We start from the raw sequence: 21,993 nt of genomic DNA on the forward strand, positions 1-21,993 counted from the left end.
GAACCCGCGCCCAGACTCTGCTGTCCCTGCCGCTCTGGCTCCCCCCGCCTCAGGCCCCCGGGAGCAGCAGTTTCTGCAGCGGCTGTTGACCAGGGGCCTCTCGCCGGGGGCCACACGGGGTGCGGGAGGAAGCCCGCACCCCGCCCCCAGGCAGCTCCTACGGAGGGCGAGTCCTAGGGCCCCCTCGGTCCGGCGTCGGGGGCGCGGTCCCCAACACCCAGAGCCCCGGAGGTGACACAGCCCCGCCAGGTCGCCCGGGAAACGGGGCGGGGACGTGAAGTCCGAGCAGCGCCCGCGGCGGGCAGGGGATGGGGAGGGGGCTTGGCCCGGGCTGCCGAGGGGTCCCCGCCGCGCCGCCCCCCGCCCCGCCCCCGCCTCGCGTCCCCGAAGGTCCCCCCTCGCCCCGCCCATCCCATCTGCGGGGCCGCAGCGCCTCCTGGTGTCGGGTCGGGCCGGGCCCGGCGGGCGGGGCGGGTATAAAGGGGGCGGCCGCGGCCCGGTCCCCTCCCTCCTGCTTCCTCGCGCCCGCGCCCCGGGCCGTCCGGACCGGAGCCTCCTCGGGACCAGGTGAGCGCGTCCCGAAGCCCCCAGCCTGGAAGCCGCTGGGCCCGCGGCGGCGACCCCGAGTCTCGGGAAGGCGACGGCTGCGTCCCTCGGGCCCCGGGAAGGGGACTCCGGCCCCAGGGACGGCGCGCGGGGGTTCGGGCTCCTCCCCGCCCTGGCGGCCCCGCGTCTCCGGGTCCGAACCCTCGGCCGGCACCCGGGGCCACCTCCCCGCGGCCTCTTCTGGGGCGGAGCCCGCCTGGACGGGGTGGGGGGTTCTTCTCCGCGCCCAAGCTCCATGCTGGGACCCCCGCTCCCCGGAGGACCCCGGCACCGCGCGCCTCCCCAGGGCCTGCGTCCAGCTCCCGCCCGCGGGGAAGACGCCCAGCTGAGCGGGACCTCCCGGGGCGCAGGGCCTCTCCCGGGTCCGGAGGGAAGCGTCGGGGGGTGGGGGCAGGAGGGCCTTGGGTGCCCGAGGGCGGGACGGGGAGGGCGGGGACGCGAACGCGGGTGGAGCCGACGCCCCATCGCCGCGCCCTCCCCGATGGGAGCCCCTAGGCCGGGGAGAGACTCAGGCCCCGGAGAGACCGCGGATGGGGGCGGCTCCACCGCGAGGCGGGACCCGGGCTGACAGCGACCCCAGTCCCCCCCCCCCGGCCGCCCACACCCGCCCTGGGGCTCCGCGGGGGGCGGTGGTGGAACCCCCAGCCCAGCGCCCCGGGCCCGGGGATCGCTGCCTGTGAGCGGTGCCCCCCCCGGCTGAGCCCGCCGGGACCCTCCCTGGACCAGGACCTGCCCTGTGGGGTCGGTACAGGGAGCGGAGGGGCCTGCGGTGCGCGAGTTCCCTTCTTCTTCCGGCTCGGAGGCCCCGCACGCGTCCACTCTGGCGATGATTTTAAGGAAGGCCGGGCCGGGCGCGGTGGCTCCCGCCTGTTATCCCAGCGCTCTGGGAGCGCCGAGCATTGAGCCAAGGTCGCGCCATTGCCCGGAAAAAAGAAAGAAAGAAAAAGTGCCCAGTGAGATGCTTTGGTTTAAACACTGCCCTGCACGCTGACTTGCTGCCTCCTGCGGCCTCTCACGCTGTGCAAAGTCGGGGCCCGGCGCGGGCCCCCCTCAACAAGCAGGGGTCCCGGCGCTGCCCATGGAAGGCCCTGCGCAGCCCTCGGGGCGCTCGCTGGACGGGGCTGCCCGGGCCGCCCAGGATCCGAACCCCAGCCCCGCCCAGCGGCCCAGCCCGGCCCGCAGTGCAGGCTGCAGGGGCAGAGGCCGAGGGAGTCCAGCTCCCAGGGTGCGGACTCTGGGTCCGGAGGGCGGAAACCTCGGAGGCGCGTCCCAGAAGTGCCGAGGAACCTGCCTCCGCAACGGATAGGAGCACTTTCTTCTCCCGCTTCACGGATGAGGAATGATGCCTCGTTGCGGTTTTTCTGCACGTCTTGGTTTTTGTGCAGCTCAAGGTTATTTGGGCTGTTTAATCACTGACCGTGTTAGCGTCAATTTCCTCGTGTTCCTAATGGACGTTCTTGTCAAACTGAAGCCCATGGAGCACCAAGTCCCATCGCTCCTTCCCGCAGCCGCTGGCAGCCACCATGCCACTGTTTCCATGAATTTGGCCACTTAGGTGACTCATAGGAATGAAAAAGTATGAAATTTCTCCTCTTATCACTGGCTTATTTCACTTGGCGTAATGGCCTCCAGATTCGTCCACGCTGTAACATATGTTATCACTTCCTTCCTTTTTAACGCTGCGTAATATTCTACTGCATGGGTGTACCTATTGTGTATCCATAGTCATCTGTCCCTGGACACGTGGGTTGCTACCATGAATGACGCAGCTGTGAAGACAGGCATACGGATTCTTCTTCCAGATCCTGCTTTTGGTTCTTTTCAGTGTGTACCCAGAAGTGGAATTGTGGATCATTCGATTTTTTAATATTTTTGAGGAATTGCCTCACTGTTTCCCACAGTGGCTGCACATTTTGGTTTCCCACCAGCAGGGCACCCAGGTCCAGTTTCTCCACATCCGCACCAACAGGTGTCATTTTCTGGGATTTTTTTTTTTTTAATGTTAACCATCCCAGTGGGTGAGGTGGTATCTTATTGTGGTTTTGACTTGTATTTCCCTCATGATTAGTGACACTGAGCATCTTTTCATGTGCTTATCGGCCATTTATATATCTCTTGGGAGAAATACCTGTTTAAGTCCTTGACCCATTTCTGAATCAGGTCAATTGTTTTTGCTGTTGAATTTTAGGAACTCTTTATATATTCTGGATATTAATGTCTTATTAGATACACATTAGATATTTTCTCTCATTCTCTGGGTTGTCTTTTTACTCTGTTGATGGGTTGATGGTGTCCTTTCACTAGATAGATGCAAAAACTGTTTTTAAATGTTGGTGTAATCCAGTTTATCTATTTTTTCTTTTGTTGCCTGTGCCCTTCTCATCATATCCAAGAAATCATCACTCAAACCAACGTCATGAGGGTGTTGCCCCATGTTTTCGTTTAAGGGTTTTAAAGTTTTAGGTCTTAAAACCTAAAGATCTGGGTCATGGATCCATTTTGAGTTAATTTTTATGTGTGGTATTAGGTAAGGGTCTAACTTCATTCTTTTGCATGTGGATATCTAGTTTTCTCGGCACCATTTGTGGAAAAGACTGTCTTTATTAACGGTCTTGGCAGCCTGGTTGAAAGTCATATGTCCAAGGGTTTCTTTCTGGGCTCTATTTGATTCCGTTGGTCTACACGTCTGTCTTTACGCCAGTGTCTCACTGTTGATGACTGCAGCTTCGTAGTACGTTTTGAAATTAGGAGATGTGAGTCCTCCAGCTTTGTTCTTTTCTTTAAGGATTTTTGTTGATTTTTGTTTGTTTGTTGTTTGTTTTGGCTATTCGGGGTCCCTTAAGATTCCATATTTGGGATTTGGGTGATATTGACATCTTAATAATATTAAGTCTTTCAATCTATGAACAAGGATATCTTTTTTAATGTCTCCTTCAATTTCTTTCAGAAATATTTTGTAGTTTTCATCGTACAGGTCTTTCACCTCCTAAGTCAATTTTTAAGTATTTTATTCTTTTTTATACTATAGTAAATAGAATTGTTTTCTTAATTTCCTTTGGATTATTCATTGTTAGCAAATAGAAATACAACTGATTTTTATGTGTTGACTATGTATTCTGCTATTTTGCTGAATTTGTTTATTTGTTATAACAGTTTTGTGGAATTCTTAGGGTTTTCTACATATAAGGTCAAATCATCAGTGAACAGAGACAACTTACTTCTTTCTTTCCAATTTGAACGCCTTTTATTTCTTTTTCTTGCCCAATTGCTCTGGCTAGAACTTCAGCATAGTGTTAACGGAAGTAGTGAAAGTAGGCATCCTTTCTGCATTTCTGACCTTAGAGGAAAAGCTTTCAGTCTTTCACCACTGAGTATGATGTTAACTGTGACCTTTTCATGTAATATGGCTTTTATTATGTTGAGGTAGTTTCCTTCTGTTCCTAATTTGTTGTATGTTTCTGTCATGAGAAGCTACTGAATTTTGTCATATGCTTTCTCTGCATCAACTGCAATGACCATGTGAGAGCTTTTTTTTCCTCCTTCATTCTGTTAATGTGTATTACACTGATTGATTTTTTTGTATGTTGAACTATCCTTGCATTCCAGAAATAAATTCCATTTGGTCAATTCACTAAATTCCATTTAATTGTATCAAATGATACTGAATTTAGTTTACTATTAGTAGTATTTTCTTTAGGATTTTTGAATCAATTTTCATAAGGAATTGTAGTTTTCTTCTCTTGCAATATCTTTGTCTGGCTTTGGTATCAGAGTAATGGTAGCCTCACAAGAGTGAGTTCAATAGTGTTCCCTTCTCTTCAGGTTTTTTGAAAAAATTTTAGAGGGTTTGGTGTTAGTTCTTTATGTGTTTTGTAGAATTCACCAGTGCAGCCATCAGGTCCAAGGTTCTTTGTCAGGAGATTTTTGATTATTGATTCAATCTCCATAAGTCTGTTCAGATTTTCTATTTCTTCATGATTTTGTCTTGATAGGTTTTGTGTTTCTGGAAATTTTTTCATTTTATCTGTGTTATTCAAATTGTTGGTGTGTAGTTGCTCATAGTACAGTCTTACAGTGTTTTTTATTTCTGTAGAATTGGTAGCAGTGTTGCCACTTTCACTCAGTTTTGGTAATTTGATTTTCTTCTTTTTTTCCAGTCCATCTAGCTAAAGGCTGGTGAATTCTGTTGATCTTTTCAAAGAACCAACTTTTGTTGTAATTTATTTTCTCTATTCTCTGTTTTGTTTATCTTTGCTCTGATCTTTATTGTTGCCTTCTCTCTGCTAGCTTGGAGTTTCATTTGTTCTTTTTCTAGTTCCTTACATTGTAAAGTTAAGTTCCTGTTTGAGATCTTTCTTTTTTAAGGTAAGCATGTATAGTCAGGGGTCTTCCCCTTTGCACTGCTTTCAGTGTCCCACAAGTCTTTAAATGTATGTTTTCATTACCATTCATCTCTAAGTATTTTATAATTTCCCTTGTGATTTCTTCTTTGATCCTTGGTTATTTAACAAGGTATTTAATTCCCACAAATTTGTGATTTTTTAAATGTTCTTGTTACTGATTTCTAACTTTACTCTCTTGTGGTCTGAAAAGGTATCTTGTATAATGTAGACCTTTCAAAATCTGTTGACACAGACATTGTTGTTGCAACTGCCGCCATCATTGCAAGTCCTTCTCCCTCTGGTTGAAGTGACTTCCAGGAGATTTAAAAGGCTGGCACCCTTTCTCCCTTCATTTTTCTATGTTCTCCTTTTGAGAGGTAGACACTGAAGACTAGCAGGTTCAAAAGCTACCATATATTTGGAGAAAATTAAAAAGTCGTGGTATTTGCTCAGGGGAAGTCACAGGCTCAGAAAAGACCTAAAAAGACGTTAAGTTTACACTTTATGTTGATCCTTAGCACAGAGACAGCCTGCAACAATCAAAATGATAAAAACAAGAAAAACCAGCAACATCTGGGGAGGTAAGAGATTCTGATTTTACAAAACATACAAAGAAACTTTCTTATTTCAAAGAAAAAAAAAATAAACCAATAGAAATTGTCAGCGAAAAAGACTTGGTGGTAGATCTACTAGACAAAGGCTTTGAAAGAACTGTCTTAAAGATACTCAAATAACTCAGGGGAAATGTGGAGAAAGTCCAGAAAACAATGTAGGAACAAATGAAAATGTCAATACAAAGCTAGAAAATTTAAATAGAAACCAAAAAGAAATTCTGGAGCTGAAAAGTACAATAACCGAAATGTAAAATTCACTAGAGAAATGCAAAGGCAGATTTCAGCAGGCAGAGTAAGGAGTCAGGGAACTCGAAGTAGGACAATGGAAATTATTGAGTCTGAGGAGTAGAAATAAAAAGACTGAAGAAAGGTGAGCAGAGCCTAAGGGGCCTGCAGCACACCATCAAGCAAACGAACATGAACATGGTAGGAGCCCCAGAAGAAGAGAGAGCAAAGGGAGCAGAGAGACTATTTAAAGAAATAATGGCTGAAAATTTCTGAAATATGATGAATGACATGAACATAAACATCCAAGAAGTTCAAAAACCTCCAATCAGGATGAACTTAAAGAGACCCACACTGAAACATTCTAATCAAATTGTCAAAACCCACAGACAAAGCTCTTGAAAGCAGCAAGAGAGAATGACTCATCACATGTAAGGAACCCTCAATAAGACTATTAGCAGGTTTCTGATCAGAAACTTTGAAGGCCAGAAGGCAGTGGGCCAATATGTACAAAGCGCTAAAAGAATAAAAAAACTGTCACCTGGGTGCAGTGGCTCATGCCTGTAATCCCAGCACTTTGGGAGGCCGAGGTGGTGGATCACAAAGTCAGGAGTTCAAGACCAGCCTGGCTAACATAGTCAAACCCCGTCTCTACTAAAAATACCAAAAAAAAAAAAAAAATTAGCCAGACATGGTGGTGGGCACCTGTAATCCCAGCTACTTAGGAGGCTGAGGCAGGAGAATCCCTTGAACCTGGGGGCAGAGGGACAGAGATCATGCCATTGCACTCCAGCCTGGGTGACAATATGAGACTGTCTCTAAAGTAAATAAATAAATTAATAAATACTGTCTACCAAGAAGCCCACATCCAGCAAAACCATCCTTTAAAAGTAAGGGACAAATTAAGACATTCTCAGATCCAGAAACACTGAGAGGGTTCATTACACTAGACCTGCCCTATAGGAAATGCCAAAGGGAGTCCTGAAGGTTGAAATAAAAGGATGATGGACAGTAACTCAAAGTTGTATGAAGAAATAAAGATCTCAGCCAGGAATAGTGGCCGACACCTGTAATCCTATCACTTTGGGAGTCCAAGGCAGGAGGATAACTTGAGCCCAGGAGATCAAGACCAGCCTGAGCATCATAGGGAGACCCTATCTCTACAAAATAAAAATAGTTTTAAAAATTGACCAAGCATGGTGGTGCATACCTGTGGTCCCAACTACTTGGGAGGCTGAGGGGGCAGAATTGCTTGGGCCTGGGAGGTTGAAACTACAGTGAGCTATCACCAAACCACTGCACTCCAGCCTGGGCAACAGAGCAAGACCTTGTCTCTAAATAAATAAATATCTCAGTAAAGGTAAATTATAGACACCTATAAAAGTTAGTATTGCTGTAACAATGGTGTGTGATGCTTTTTGTTTTCAGCATAATTTAAGAGACTAATTATTTTAGAATAACATTAGTTTATGGTTTTGGCCTTATAATATATAAAGGTATTGTAGCAAGAGCGGCCACGAATGAAACCTCTCAAACACCGAACTGGGGAAGGAAGTGGCAGTTTATTCAGCTGGGAGCTGCAGCTGGCTCAAGCCTTAACAACCGAGCTCCCTGACAAGGAAAATGTTGGCCCTTTAAAAGGCTTACAGTCTAAGAGGTAACATGTGGGAGGGTCGTGATCCATTAGGCAAGTGTGGGAGACATGACTAGATAAGGGTCTAAGCAGTTGAGCAAGAACAATGCCTTCTGGGGAAAATTCCTCCATACCATGTCAGTGATCTATAGCTAAGACTGTGGTTAAGAGTAGGGGTTTAATCTTTAACCTTTAGACCTGGCTGGTGGCGCCAACTGGTCCTTCCACTGACCTCATCTGCCGACTTTTAACTTTTACTTCCTCCTTTTCTCCAAGCACAGGCTCGGAGAAGTGGGTCTCCTTCCTCAGTATAATTTTGTGACATAACTAATAGGGTTTATAACTAAAAGGGTTGGGGGCAGAGCCATTCAAGGAGGAGAGTTTTATTATGACATTGAAGCTAAACTGGTATTAATCCAATTTAGACTGATACCATTTTAAGATGTTAAATGCAATCCCCATGGTAACTACAAAGAAAATAACTAAGGAATAAATAAAAAAGGAAATGAGAAAGGGATTTAAATGTTTCACCCCCAAAAAAAATTAAACACAAAAGAAGACAGTAATACTGTGGGGGACCAAAAAAAATCTATAAGGCATACAGAAAACAAACGCAAAATGAAAGAAGTCCCACTTTATCAGTAATTACTTTAAATGTAAATGGATTAAACTCTTTGTGTAAAAAGACAGGGATTGGCAGAGTGGATTTAGAAAGCCAAATTCAAAGAGATTCACTTTAGATCCAAAAATATAAATAGGTTGACAGTGAAAGTATGGGTAATGGTATGCCATGCAAACAGTAACCAAAAGAGAGCAAGAGTAGCTATACTAATATCAGGAAAAACAGGCTTTCAATCAAAACGGTTACAAGAGGAAAAGGGCATTATATATTAATAAAAGGCTCAATGCAGCAAGATACAATAATTATAAATAATTATGCACCTAATAACCATCCATCAGAATATTTATATCTCACATTGGGAAGATTGTTGCTGGCTCCTAGTCACTTCCAGCCTGCACATGTTGCTTTTGTTGGAATGATGGTCCTATGTGGGAGCTCAGTATCAAGAGTACAGGCTTGAGCCCACACTGCCAGACTTCAGACATCAGCTATTAGCTGAGTGCCTTGGGCAAGTCACCTACCCTAGGCCTTGGTTTCCTCAGCTGTTGGAGTGTGGATGACATAGTACCTGTGTCCAAGGCCACAGGTCCAATGGTGAATGGGAAATGAAGAGATTTAGGACAGTATCTGGTACTGAATAATTATCGATTTTTCATTGACATTTTATACATTCTGTTTTCTTCAAAGACCCTTTGGTTCATGTTTTGCCCTCAGATACTTACTTTTCCTGCAATTTATTTGGTGTAGCATGTGAGGTAGGATTAACTTTATTTCCAGTCACAGAGTGAGCCCGCATCCCAGCCTGCTTCCACCATTCTGAGAGCCCACCGTGTCATAGCCTAAGCTCTCCTGTGTTGTTAAGGTCTCATGTGTTGTTAAGCTCTTGTGTGTTGTTAAGCTCTCGTGTGTTAAGGTCTCGTGTGTTGTTAAGCTCTCGTATGTTGTTAATCTCTCGTGTTGTTATGGTCTCTTGTGTTAAAGTCTCGTGTGTTGTTAAGGTCTCGTGTGTTAAGCTCTCGTGTGTTGTTAAGGTTTCATGTGTTGTTAAGCTCTCATGTATTGTTGTGCCCATTGTTGTGTGCCCATTGTTGTGTGCCCATTGTTGTGGAATCAGCCGGTTCCAGCACCAAAACCAACACTGTGATTTTATTGTTTCATTTGCACTTGATAGCACAAGTTTTCTCAGCACTCTTTATTTTTTATTTTGCTCAACTACTCTTGCTTTTACTTCCAAGTGAAACTTGGATTCATTTTGCAAACTCTTATCTACAAAAAAAGCAAAAAAGATTTCTTGGAAATTTTAATTAAAATTACATTCAATTATAGATTCATTTAGAAATAAGATATTTTTAAATATCAGTTTAAGATAGTGGGATGGTTTCTTATCCAAAACAAGGCTTGTTTCTCCAACATATTCCTAAAAAAAAAAAAAATGAGTTTTTTCCTAAGTCCTGCACATTTTTATTCAGTTAATTCCTTGAGTTTTTGTTGTTTTTATTGCTAGTGTAAATAGCATTTTTTCTGCAACATTTTCTAACTAGTTGTTACTGATAGAAGAATATCAATAACTTTTTGTCTATTGAGGACTAAGTTCTGGTTTTCTTATCTTGCCTATATTCCTATCTAAGGGGTCTGGAGAGTCATGCCCTACAAACTATCATTCTCATCAAATGGGTTTTATCTAACACTATATGTCATGACTTACTTTCCAGTCTGACTCTGGCATAACATTACGTGACAAAGAAGAAAATCAAAATATTTTACCCCCAAACATGTTTCTTTGCCACATTTTGCAATGGCCCTGCAAAGCCATCCTTTCTTGGAGAAAATTTGCATATGTAAAGAATAGTAACATAGCTAGATCTTTTTCTTCCAGGCCTTCCCAATCCTGAAGAGATTAAGAGTCTAGCACATTTTAAAGATCTGAATAGGAAACATTTGTCATCTATTATTTCTAAGGGCAGCCACTAGAAGACTTCAAAAGAACCTTGGCCTCCACAATCTTTTATCTTAACCTGAATATTTCCTTTCTATTAATCCCAGATCTTTAGACAAACTCAATCAATTGTCAACCAGAAAATGTTTAAATTCTCCTACAGCCTGGAAGCCGCCCCTCCCCACTTTGAATTGTCCCGCCTTTCTGGACCAATCCAATGTATTTCTCAAATGTATTTGATTGATGACTCATGCCTCCCTAAAATGAATAAAAACAAGCTGCACCCCATCTACCTTGGGCACATGTTCTCAGGACCTCCTGAGAGCTGTGTCATGATCATTCATGTTTGGCTCAGAATAAATCTCTTCAAATATTTTACAGAATTTGACTCTTTTCATCGATAATATATTTATGGAAGTGGCTCACTAAATTCATTGTCCTTCTCTCCCCTGCTTTCTCTCTCTCTCTCTTTCAAAAAAACTTTGTTCAGTTGATTTTCTGGGTAGAGGATCATATCTTTAACAAGGACAGTTTGTCTCTTCTTTTCCAACATTTATACTTTGCTTCTTTTTACTGTCTTATTGCATTGGCTTCCAACACAACACTGAATAGTAAAGTAAGATCAGCATTCTTTCCCCCACCCCGGTTTTTTAACGCACCATCCTTCTCGTGCAGGAATTTTTAACCCAGGGTTAGATCTATGAATGAAATCCCCAAATTCCTGGACATAATTTCTGTATGTGAGTATCTAGGCATTTCTGAAAGGTGAAATTGTCTAGACTCTTTTTTTTTTTAAAGATGGGGATTCACCATCATGGCCAGGCTGGTCTTGAACTCCTGACCTCAGGTGATCCACCCACCTTGGCCTCCCAAAGTGCTAGGATTACAGGCATGAGCCACCGCACCCAGCCTGTCTAGACTCTTAAAAGGTCCATGACGACAAAGATAAGAACCACTATTTTAGCTTTTCCTGTAAAATATGATACGAGCTCTTGATTTGAAATGTATACCCTTCATAATGTTATTTCTACTCCCAAATTTCTTACTAGGTTCTACCTTGTCTGGTTGTTGTTGCTTCTTAATTAGAAGTGGATGTTTTGGGGACCTGCTGAAGCAATTGCATGTTTTCTTCTTCTTATGTTGATGTGACATTAACATGTTCCCGGCCGGGCATGGTGGCTCACGCCTGTAATCCCAGCACTTTGGGAGTCCGAGGTGGGTGGATCATAAGGTCAAGAGATCGAGACCATCCTGGTCAACATGGTGAAACCCCGTCTCTACTAAAAATACAAAAAATTAGCTGGGCATGGTGGCGGGTGCCTGTAATCCCAGCTACTCGGGAGGCTGAGGCAGGAGAATTGCCTGAACCCAGGAGGCGGAGGTTGCGGTGAGCCGAGATCACGCCATTGCACTCCAGCCTGGGTAACAAGAGCAAAACTCCGTCTCAAAAAAAAAAAAAAAGTCCCCTAGTGTTGGTGGCATCACTGTGTTTTTAACCAGCTTCCTATTGTAGTTCTGGTATACTGGCCCTTAACATACTGTTGGATCTTAGTTTTTAAAATTGACTAGGATTTTTGTGATACTGTTATGGGATCTTTAGGGTGTTACTTTTCTGGCCTGAAACCTCTGTGGCTGGTGGCATCTTTGCCCAAGTCCTTGTCCTGTGTGCAGGAAGAATGGGGTACGCAGACAAATGGAGGGTGAGCCAGACAAAGAAGCTTTACTGAACGTTAGGACAGCTCACAGACCCGCAGGGGGCAGCCTCTCTCTGTAGGCAGGTTGTCTTTCGAGTGTTCAGCTCTCAGCAGAGAGGAGGCCCTGGAGAGGGTAGCTCCTCTCTGCAGCTGGTCGTCCCATCCTCTGCCCTGCTCTGAATGAGCCTGAGACTTTTATGGGCCTCACAGTGGGGAAGTGTATGCTGATTGGTCCATGGGCAGCCATGGGCAGGCCTAGAGAAAAGCACCATGAATTCCCCTCCAGTCCATAGGACTGGCAGCCTGGCCCCCAGGCTTCAGGCCTGCCCCAGCAGGAAGATGGGGCTTCCCTGGGGACCCGCCTCTTTCCGCCCAGCAGCCTGTCTGCCTCCTGAAGCCATCCATGGTGCTCAGGCTGCTGGCACCAAGGGGCACCTGCAGGCCAGCACCCAGCTGTCCTCAGCACCCCCTGCAAGCTTCCCCTCCTGCACTCCTCAGTGCCCAAAGTCTGCAGGGGCCAAAGCAGCAGGGGGCTGGCATGTCAGCATGGCCACAAGCATGCACATGCCCAGCCAGGCTGTGACAGCACCTCGGCTCAATCCCAACTCTGCTCTGAGATCAGAGTGGGTGTCTGGAGCAGGAAGAGGCTGGGCAGCAGGAGCAGACACCCAAGCCTACAAGGGCAAGAGGGGCCTTCCCTTGCCCTCCAAGAGTGCAGGATGCCTGGGTCCGCAGCCCTAGTTTTGGCTGCTGCAGCTGCGCCGGGGTGGGGGCAGGCTCCTGCCTGCTCCAGGGAGCATGAGGCCCAGATCACAGCCACGACTTAGGCAGCTGCAGTTGTACCCGAGGAGCTCCCGCACCACCAGCCTGGAAGGAGCAGGGCTCCCACTTGTCCCAGCTCCTGCTGACTCCATGGAGCTTGGCACCTGGCCACACTCTCTCACCCCAGGCCTTTGCCGGACCAGGGCCTGCATCCCAGGCAGGGGCAACACCACTGCAAGCTCCCCTTCACCCGGCATGCCACCCGAACCAGCCTCATCGCAGCAGCCCCCAGGAAGGCAGTCTGCGGGGTTCCCTGTGCCTTCCCTGAGCAGCCAGCACGATGGCAGTGGCCACACCAGATGGCCCACCACTGCCATCGGCAATATTCATAGTGATATTTATCTGTAGAGTTACTTTTAGGGATTTTTTTAATCAAGCTTTGGTCACGGGGTATGCCAGGTCTAAAAATGAATTGGGAAAATGTTTGTCTTTTATGTTCTAAAACAAGTTAAATCGCATAGAAGCGCTAGTCCTTGACAGTGTGAAAGAACTCACCCACAAACTGCTTGAGCTGGCATTTGGGAAGGGACTTCGTTCCTCCCAGGCTGGGTGGCTCTGGCCTGGGTCACCTCATCATTGATGAAGCTGCAGAATCACAGCAACCCTTCAGGGTCCTCTCCTGGCAGCCCCTCCCCGGTTCCAGTGCTAGGACACGCATCCCGTCTGCACCGATGGGAGGGCAGCACTCAGACCCCTGCATCGCCCCTGGATCTACAAGCTCTGAACCAGGCCCTGTGCCCGCTCCACCCAGCTACTGCCAGCCCCACTCTTCGGAGCCAGCAGGCACATGAGGCCCTTCCTGAAGGCCTCCTGGAGCTGGAGCTCAGGCCAAGCCACAGGACGCCAGGGAGGACAGACCTGCAGAAAGGAAAACCAGGCTAATGACGGCCATGTCCCCACACTTGACAGCGTCCTCCCTGCTCCTTATGAAAGTCCTGTTTAAAGGGAATGGAGTCAGGCTGGAGAGTGCCTAGCTCTACAGGGAGCCCGTGAGGGGAAGCTGGGATCTTTCACCTGCCCTCCCCTCTGAGCTGCTTCCGGGACAGCCCCAGGCGAGGGGGAGGCTCCAGACAGTGGTGCTCCATTCCCTTCTGTGCCAGCAGCCCAACTGCCTACTCCACCCAGCTCTGGAGGGCATGGAGGGGCCTCGAACACCCAAATCCCACCCAGGGCAGGGTGAGAGGGCACAGCCCTCAAGACCAGATGCTGGTGACGGTGTGTGCCAGGCACAGACCCTGCTTCCTTGAAGACTGAGGGCAGTGCCCCCAATCCCACCGACCTTGTGTGTGCACCTGCCATGGGGAGGGGTGCAGGAGGGGGGCATAGGGGCATCTGCAGTGACCCTACCCTCCTTGCAGGACTTCAAGGCCACGGCTCCCGCCAAGATGCTCCAGGGTCCGTGCTCCGTGCTCCTGCTCTGGGGAATCCTAGGGGCCATCTGGGCCCAGCAGCAGGAGGTCATCTCGCCAGACACTGCTGAGAGAAACAACAACTGCCCAGGTGCCAGGGGTTGAGGTCCGGGGGCTCTGGGCATTCGGGGGACAGTCGGGACCAGTGCCCAGGTGCCAGGGGTCGGGGGCTCTGGGCATTCGGGGGACAGTCGGGACCAGTGCCCAGGTGCCAGGGGTTGAGGTCCGGGGGCTCTGGGCATTCGGGGGACAGTCGGGACCAGTGCCCAGGTGCCAGGGGTTGAGGTCCGGGGGCTCTGGGCATTCGGGGGACAGTCGGGACCAGTGCCCAGGTGCCAGGGGTTGAGGTCCGGGGGCTCTGGGCATTTGGGGGGACAGTCGGGACCAGTGCCCAGGTACCAGGGGTTGGGGGCCAGGGGCTGTGGGCATGCGGGGGGGCAGGCAGGACAAACCACAGGTGCGGGACCAGGAGACGGGCTGGAACAGCAGTCCCTCCCGAGGCAGGCTCAAGACGGGTCCTGTGCCCCCACAGAGAAGACCGACTGCCCCATCAACGTGTACTTCGTGCTGGACACATCAGAGAGCGTCGCCATGCAGTCCCCCACGGACATCCTGCTCTTCCACATGAAGCAGTTTGTGCCGCAGTTCATCAGCCAGCTGCAGAACGAGTTTTACCTGGACCAGGTGGCGCTGAGCTGGCGCTACGGCGGCCTGCACTTCTCCGACCAGGTGGAGGTGTTCAGCCCGCCGGGCAGCGACCGGGCCTCCTTCATCAAGAGCCTGCAGGGCATCAGCTCCTTCCGCCGCGGCACCTTCACCGACTGCGCCCTGGCCAACATGACCGAGCAGATCCGGCTGCACGGGAGCAAGGGTACCGTCCACTTCGCCGTGGTCATCACCGACGGCCACGTCACCGGCAGCCCCTGCGGCGGCATCAAGCTGCAGGCCGAGCGGGCTCGTGAGGAGGGCATCCGGCTCTTTGCGGTGGCCCCCAACCAGAACCTGAAGGAGCAGGGCCTGCGGGACATCGCCAGCACACCACACGAGCTCTACCGCAGCGACTACGCCACCATGTTGCCCGACTCCACCGAGATCGACCAGGACACCATCAACCGCATCATCCAGGTCATGGTGAGCCACAGGCCGCGGGCGGCGGTGGGCAGTCCACCCACTCCAGGCCTCAGTTTACCCGGAGCCCGAAGGAGGAGGCTCCGGGCGGGACCTGGGCCACTCAGGTGTCCCTTGACCCCACCCGGACTCAAGGTGCAGCCACCCCAGAGCTAACCAGCACTTCCGTCTTTTCTGCAGAAACACGAAGCCTACGGAGAGGTGAGTGAGCGTCCTTCCTGCCGGTGCTAGCAGCCCCTGATACAGCAGACATGAGCACGCCAGGCTGCCAACTCCTGGCACCTCCAGGCTGGACAGATGAGAGGAACAGAGGGAGCCCCCTGCTCCGTGTTGGACCTGAGGCCTTTGAGTCTGGACAACTGGCTCCTGGCCAAAGCCAGGCTGTTTAGATCCCCTGGGGATCAGCGTTAGGGTCACCAACAGAGCACGTGTTATAAGGAGCTGTCGAGGGTCGGGCCCCCAGGCAGGCAAGATCCATCCACCCTGGACTCAAGGCCCCAGCCCAGCCCAGCACGTTGGGGGGAAGGAACTGGCATCATCGGGGTCCCGGCCTTTCTTCCCTTCTGTTTTCTGTCATGGCTTAAGCCAGCCTTGGTTTTCCAAAACTTGCCTAGAACACTTGACAGAGAACCAAACTCTGGCTTGTCCCTAGTGGGGGCGGAGCCTCACAGCGCCCCACGTCTGCTCCCTCACCCCAGCCAGGGGTCTCAGGGCATCTCAGCATCTCCTTGGCCCCTGCTGAGGGTCGTGGGCTACACGTTCTGAGTCCTGCCCTGCCACCTGGGGACTGTCCCACCCATGTAACTGTCTGTCTCCGCTTCCTCGTTTCAGTGCTACAAGGTGAGCTGCCTGGAGATCCCTGGGCCCCCAGGCCCCAAGGGCTACCGTGGACAGAAGGTAAGACGCCCAGACTGCCCGTGGGATCTGCTCACTGGGAAGCCCCTGATTTATTTTGAAATCCACATTCAAGGGCAGCTGCGCCTCAGATGGTCTCAATACTTCTAACCCTAGAGAAACTAAAATTCTTTCTTTGTCTAATTCCTTTTAGTATATTGAGAAAAGTAGAAACTTAAAAAAAATTAAGATATGCCATTAAAATGCTTTTGTAAGCAAGCATATTCAGGTAAGTAAATAAAATGTGAGATGCATCACAGTTAACGATTGCTCATTAATATGTATGGGCCTCTTTTGTGGTTTATTACATAAGTGGTTTTAGGGAGTCTGGTTTGAATGTCCCTGCGATTTGTAGGGCTGTTGGGCCCACAGGGTCGTGGGGTGTCCCTTATGCTGTGCTGAGGTGCAGGATCTGAGCAGTAAAGAGACACTGAAGAACTGGTGAAGAGCAGCTGGACTCGGGGGGCCACGCCACCTATGAGCAGGGACAGGCGAGGCCCTGAACATGCAGAAGTATTTGTATTTATTAGGAATAGGCAGGGGAAGGGTCCTAAGTCAGGTCATTTGCTACAGGCTTAGTGATAGGGCTACATAATCACACGAGTCACAAGCGAGGGGGCCACCCCATTATGTCACCTGGGCAGAAAGGTGGGTCGTGTGCAGTAGGGGTCCATGCCGTGTGCAGTAGTAGAGGGTCGTGTGCAGAAAAGGGGTCCACCCCCATTAGGTCACCCAGGCAAGGACGTGGGCTGTGTGCAACAGGTGTCCTGCACAACACTTCTTATCCGGGGGCTGGAGACTTCAAAGGGTTTCTAACAGAAGGATACTGCAAGCCACTGCAGTGGGAGCTGACAGACTTGTGCTCTTCCCTTAAGATATTTATGGGAGGATGATTTGAGCTAGCACAGAGGTGAGAAAAGACTGACAGGGTGTACAGCCGCCGTGACTGGTCACACCAGAGGGTTCTTCTCCCTCGGTTACTTCCAGGATCTCAGGCCTGAGGCCGACTTTCCACAGGAGCTGGATGCAGGTACCACAACTCCTTTATCAGGAGGAGAGGCTCTTGCTCCAAGCCTGCCACACAGCGTATGCCCTTTCAGGCAGGGACGCCACCGCCTGGGTCTTTGGTTCTCGTCCTGGTCTGGCTGTTTTCCATGTACTGCTTCTGTTCTGTGACTGCTCTAGGCATCCCTCCTACTGTAGACTACTATATGGTTCTATGGAAGGATTCTATAAATCAGCACTAAATGTGTTGGTACAGCTCTGACTATATCCGTTATATGATTATATAGAAAGATTATATGGGACTAAGTATGATTATATATATAAGCTAGATAGAGCAAGCAGTAAGTTACACTTCAGGCACTAATTCTATAAACTAATATATGATTATATATAAAGGAAACATCTGAGTAGTAACACTATAAACTAAGATATTCCTCAGGCACTAGTTGTGCTGGGGTCTGGACAGTTCTTCTTCCTTGGTGCCCATGGGGGTGTTACGCACACGTTTCGCTAACAGAGATACATAAAATAAAATCCTTCCAAAACTCACTATCAGAGTATGTGAAACTCCAATAATTCACATCTGTCAAAAATTACAAAGAAAGGCATAGGAAGAGAAAGCACCTTCTAAGGAGAAGAATTAAGGCATTGGCCGTTATAGAGGAAGTTATTGCTAAGTCGCTGCATGTTTTTCTAAATTTGGATGACAGCTGTCTAAACCGGTAGGTTTCTGGATGTACTTTCTCCAAGATGAGACATCTCCAGGCTGCAGGCCAAATCCTGCCACCTCCTTCCCTGGCTTCTCCAATCCTGGCAGCAATGCCTACCCCACCACAGCTGGGAATGAATTTGCCACTTGGGGCAGCCTTGGCTGCATAGAGTGGTGCAATGACCCATCTGTGGGCAGTGCCACTGGAGGCTGCCACAGGGATCACTAGTGGTTAGAGTTTGAGGGGTGGCAAGGTGCCAAGGGGAGCCCAGGACAGAGCACAGCTGTGATGTTCCAGAAGCCTCTGCCCACCTTGCCCCTGCCCTGAGTGTCCTCCCTTTTCTTCCCTTTGACCTCTTAATTCCTCCCCTTTCCTCTCCTCCTCTTTGGAGTTAAATTGGGAGCATATCAATAAATAGATGAATTTATTTAATAAAGTTCTGTGTCATAGGTTAAAATTTTAATTCCAAGGGAGTGTAAACTTTATGTGGTTTTCTGAAGTCTTAATCTGTCTAAAGTGACTTAGATAATGGAATTAATCTTTGTAGTGATGAGACCTGGGCATCACTGGAGAACTGGAGGCCAGTGTCGGTCATGGTCACAGCCACTGGGTGCAGAAGGCACCCCCCATGGGCCAGGCACCCCCACCCCCAGGCTGCTGTTCTGGCTCCATCTTGCAGGTGGTTTTCTGGGAAGCTTCCCTCAGAGCTGGGAGAAATGAGTCAAAGCAGGCCTGAGACTGACAGAGACTGGGCCCCTGGGGAGCAGCTGACACCAAGACATCTCCACCAGGGTGGGATCCCCACCTGCCAACCCTGCCTCGTTTTACCCTTTTCTCTGTTGTCTGCTTTTAGGGTGCCAAGGGCAACATGGGCGAGCCGGGAGAGCCAGGCCAGAAGGGAAGACAGGTGCGTATCCTTGCCCCACGTCCCCTGCAACCCGGTGCCTGAGGATGGGCTCACACAGCTGCTTTGTCCTTCACAGGGAGACCCAGGCATCGAAGGCCCCATTGGATTCCCAGGACCCAAGGTGAGTGTGCTTGGCGAGGGCCTGGCTCCACCCTGTGGCCCCAGCACTGCCAGGCAGGCTCCCCTCGAGCCCAGCCTCAGCCTCAGCCCCAGCCCCTACCACCCTCCTGCCAGCTACCAAGGAACAGAATCGCCTCCATAGCTTGATGGCTGCCCCAAAACCCAGCCTCTGTCCCAACTCTGGGCTCAGCCTCCTCCACAGACTCTTTGTCGAGAACTCCGGATGCCAGCAGCCCCCCGAGCACTCCCCTCAGCCTGCAGGGCCAGCCCTTCCCTTCCTGTGTCTCCACAGAGCCCCTCACTAACGCCCCTCTCTCCTCCTGCCCCCAGGGCATTCCTGGCTTCAAAGGAGAGAAGGTGAGCCTCCGGCGCTAACAGACCTGAGACCTGCATCGCCTTGGCCCAGACCAGACCCACCTCGCAGTGTCTGCTGAAGGCCCTCATTGCTCCTGGGGCACCAGGATGGGCTTTTCTCAGTGGTAGCTTTGGGGTTTCCGGGGTTCCCATGGCCTCGAGCTTGGTCCCCCAGAGACAGCAATGCCCGTGGTGCTTTGAGACACCGAGCTAACTGCCCTGGCTTTCCTCCTGCAGGGTGAATTTGGAGCCGACGGTCGCAAGGTAGGCTGGCTGGGTGGGCAGAGCCCCTCCTTTCTGCTACTCAGAGGGCAGAAGGACCGGGGCTAATGGAGTCCCCTCTTCCTTCTCTCTCCAGGGGGCCTCCGGCCTGGCTGGCAAGAATGGGACTGATGGACAGAAGGTAGAGGGAGCCTCGGGCTCACAGCTGGGCTGATCTCACAGAGGCCTCCAGCCTCTGCAGAGCCCTCAGACCAAGTTTGATCTATCAGCTTACACACGTGTGTGCATGCACACATCACACATGCACACACACGCATGTGCAAACACCCACACACCACACACAGACACATGCACACACACGAGCACATTCGCACAGCCACACACGTGCGTGCACACAAACACCCACGCACCACACACATACACATGCACACATATGCACACACATGCCCATAAACACATGCGCATGCACACACCCACACATGCACACACACGTGCATGCACACAAACACCCACCCACATCACACACACATACACGAACATCACACACATACCTGCACACACGCACGGACACCCACAAACACATGCATGCACACAAACACCCACACACATCACACACACATACACGAACATCACACACATACCTGCACACACGCACGGACACCCACAAACACATGCATGCACACAAACACCCACATACATCACACACACATACATGAACATCACACACATACCTGCACACACGCACACACACCCACAAACACATGCATGCACACAAACACCTACACACATCACACACACATACATGAACATCACACACATACCTGCACACATGCACACACACCCACAAACACATGCATGCACACAAACACCTACACACATCACACACACATACATGAACATCACACACATACCTGCACACATGCACGCACACCCACAAACACATGCATGCACACAAACACCCACACACATCACACATGCACACACACATGTGCAAACACCCACACACCACACACAGACACATGCACACACATGCACAAGCGCACACACACATGCACAGCACCCACACACATGCGTGCACACACGCTCACGTGAATGCACACACCCACATGCATCACACATATGCACAGGCGCACACACGTGTGCACACAAACATGCACACACCACACATGCACACACATGCCCACTAACACACACACGTGCACACACACACAGTGCGGGGTCACTCCAGCTTCCAACCTTCACCAGCCTGCATCTAATTCAAGGCTGCATGTCCTGTCTTGGGGTAGTTCCACAACTGCCCACAGAGGCCAGCACAAAGCCCACCTCCCTGGTGGAGCCATAGGAGAGCCCCACCCACTCCTTCCAGGGCTCCCTGTGGGAACATCCTCTGTGCCCAGGGAGCTCTAGCTCTGCCCTCGGGGATGGCACCGACCACTGTGCCTCCCAGAGAGGCTCCTCAGCAGCCGTAGCCTCTGTGCACCCCATGTGCCAGGAGGGGGTGCTGCAGTCCCGAGGTGCAGACCTGCCCAGGCCCCAGAGCCCCGCCCTGAGACTCCTCCCGCCCTCCTCTTCTTCAGGGCAAGCTGGGGCGCATCGGACCTCCTGGCTGCAAGGGAGACCCCGGAAACCGGGTAAGGGCCACTCACACCCCTCCTTCAGCCTTGGCTCTGGGGTCACGGGTGCCTGGAGGAGCGGGAGGATGGCCGCAGCTGCTGTGGGAGCGTGAGTTCGCCCTGCATCCCAGCACCCCAAGCTCAGCATTCCTTTGGGTTGGGGTTATGTGAAGAATGCCCCTGGGAGCTGAAGCGTCCCAAGCTTTGGTGTCTGCACAGCTCCAACCCTGCACAGCAGGTTGGGCCTGGCCTCTAAGAGAGGGTGGGAGGTCCCTCTCGGGCTGGGACATAGGGGCTCAGGCCCTGGCTCATGGGGAGAACCTCGCTGTGAGCCGGGCTCCACCTCTCACTTCTCTCTCAGGGCCCCGATGGTTACCCAGGGGAAGCAGGGAGCCCGGGGGAGCGAGGAGACCAAGGTGGCAAGGTCAGTGGCCTTCCCAGGGTGCAGGCCGGCCGGGGCGGGGTGGTCACCAGCCTCCAGGGGCCTCCCTGACCCCAGGAGGGGCCTCCTGGAGGCAGCCCAGCTGAGAAGCTGAGCAGAGAAGGCCTCTCCTGAAGCACTGATCAGTGAGGAGTCAATGGCCGTGAGATGCAGGGGTGCCCACCCGGGACTTCATCAACTTGCTTCTCACCGGGGGCTGCACATCCAGCTTGGGGAGCTCCACGGCTGCCCACCTCAGCCTCAGCAGCAAGCCCACCTCCTCCTGGGTGGAGCCCCAGGAAACCCCCCAGCATCTCCTGGAGCTCCCATGGGAATGCTCTGTGCCACGGGGCTCTGTCCTTCTGGGCCGCCTGCAGTGTTGCCCTGTCCCTGGCTGTCCCAGGATCCCCATGGGCGGTTTTTCTCTGGGAGCTCTTGGACCTGGGGCCACCCACTTCCTGTCCACCTTCCCTCAGCCTGAGCCCAAATCAGGCTGAGTCCACTGTGCAGATGCACTGAGGCCCTGCCCTTGACCCACACTCTGTCCTCTGCCAGCATGGAGGTTCCAGCAGCCCCCACCAGCATCTGGCATCCTGGATTTAGCCCCAAGCCTGATCATGGGTCCTGCACCCCCTTTCCCCGCCAAAAAACGTCAAACTGATTCTGCAAACCCTTC

The 21,993-nt window shown here is 50.9% G+C and overlaps 1 protein-coding gene across 4 annotated transcripts in view; it reads left to right on the top strand.

Moving 5' to 3' along the window:
- Window positions 1–505: 505 nt before the first annotated feature.
- Window positions 506–21,993, top strand: part of COL6A2 (collagen type VI alpha 2 chain) — a 35,406-nt gene continuing 13,918 nt past the window's right edge. For 2 of the 4 annotated variants that reach the window (XM_035282840.3, XM_035282837.3), the window contains exons 1-13: window positions 506–567; window positions 11,068–11,233; window positions 13,893–14,034; window positions 14,476–15,074; window positions 15,252–15,272; window positions 15,903–15,968; window positions 18,534–18,587; window positions 18,664–18,708; window positions 19,038–19,064; window positions 19,299–19,325; window positions 19,420–19,464; window positions 20,861–20,914; window positions 21,258–21,320. In XM_035282840.3, the coding sequence (XP_035138731.1) occupies window positions 13,920–14,034; window positions 14,476–15,074; window positions 15,252–15,272; window positions 15,903–15,968; window positions 18,534–18,587; window positions 18,664–18,708; window positions 19,038–19,064; window positions 19,299–19,325; window positions 19,420–19,464; window positions 20,861–20,914; window positions 21,258–21,320 (1,116 nt within the window). In that variant the 5' untranslated portion in view covers window positions 506–567; window positions 11,068–11,233; window positions 13,893–13,919. The remainder of the gene's footprint in view (window positions 568–11,067; window positions 11,234–13,892; window positions 14,035–14,475; window positions 15,075–15,251; window positions 15,273–15,902; window positions 15,969–18,533; window positions 18,588–18,663; window positions 18,709–19,037; window positions 19,065–19,298; window positions 19,326–19,419; window positions 19,465–20,860; window positions 20,915–21,257; window positions 21,321–21,993) is intronic. The other 2 variants (XM_035282838.3, XM_035282836.3) reach the window with 1 other exon arrangement.

This window comes from Callithrix jacchus, chromosome 21 (genome assembly GCF_049354715.1).
Source record: "Callithrix jacchus isolate 240 chromosome 21, calJac240_pri, whole genome shotgun sequence".
Classification (NCBI taxonomy): Eukaryota; Metazoa; Chordata; class Mammalia; order Primates; family Cebidae; genus Callithrix; species Callithrix jacchus.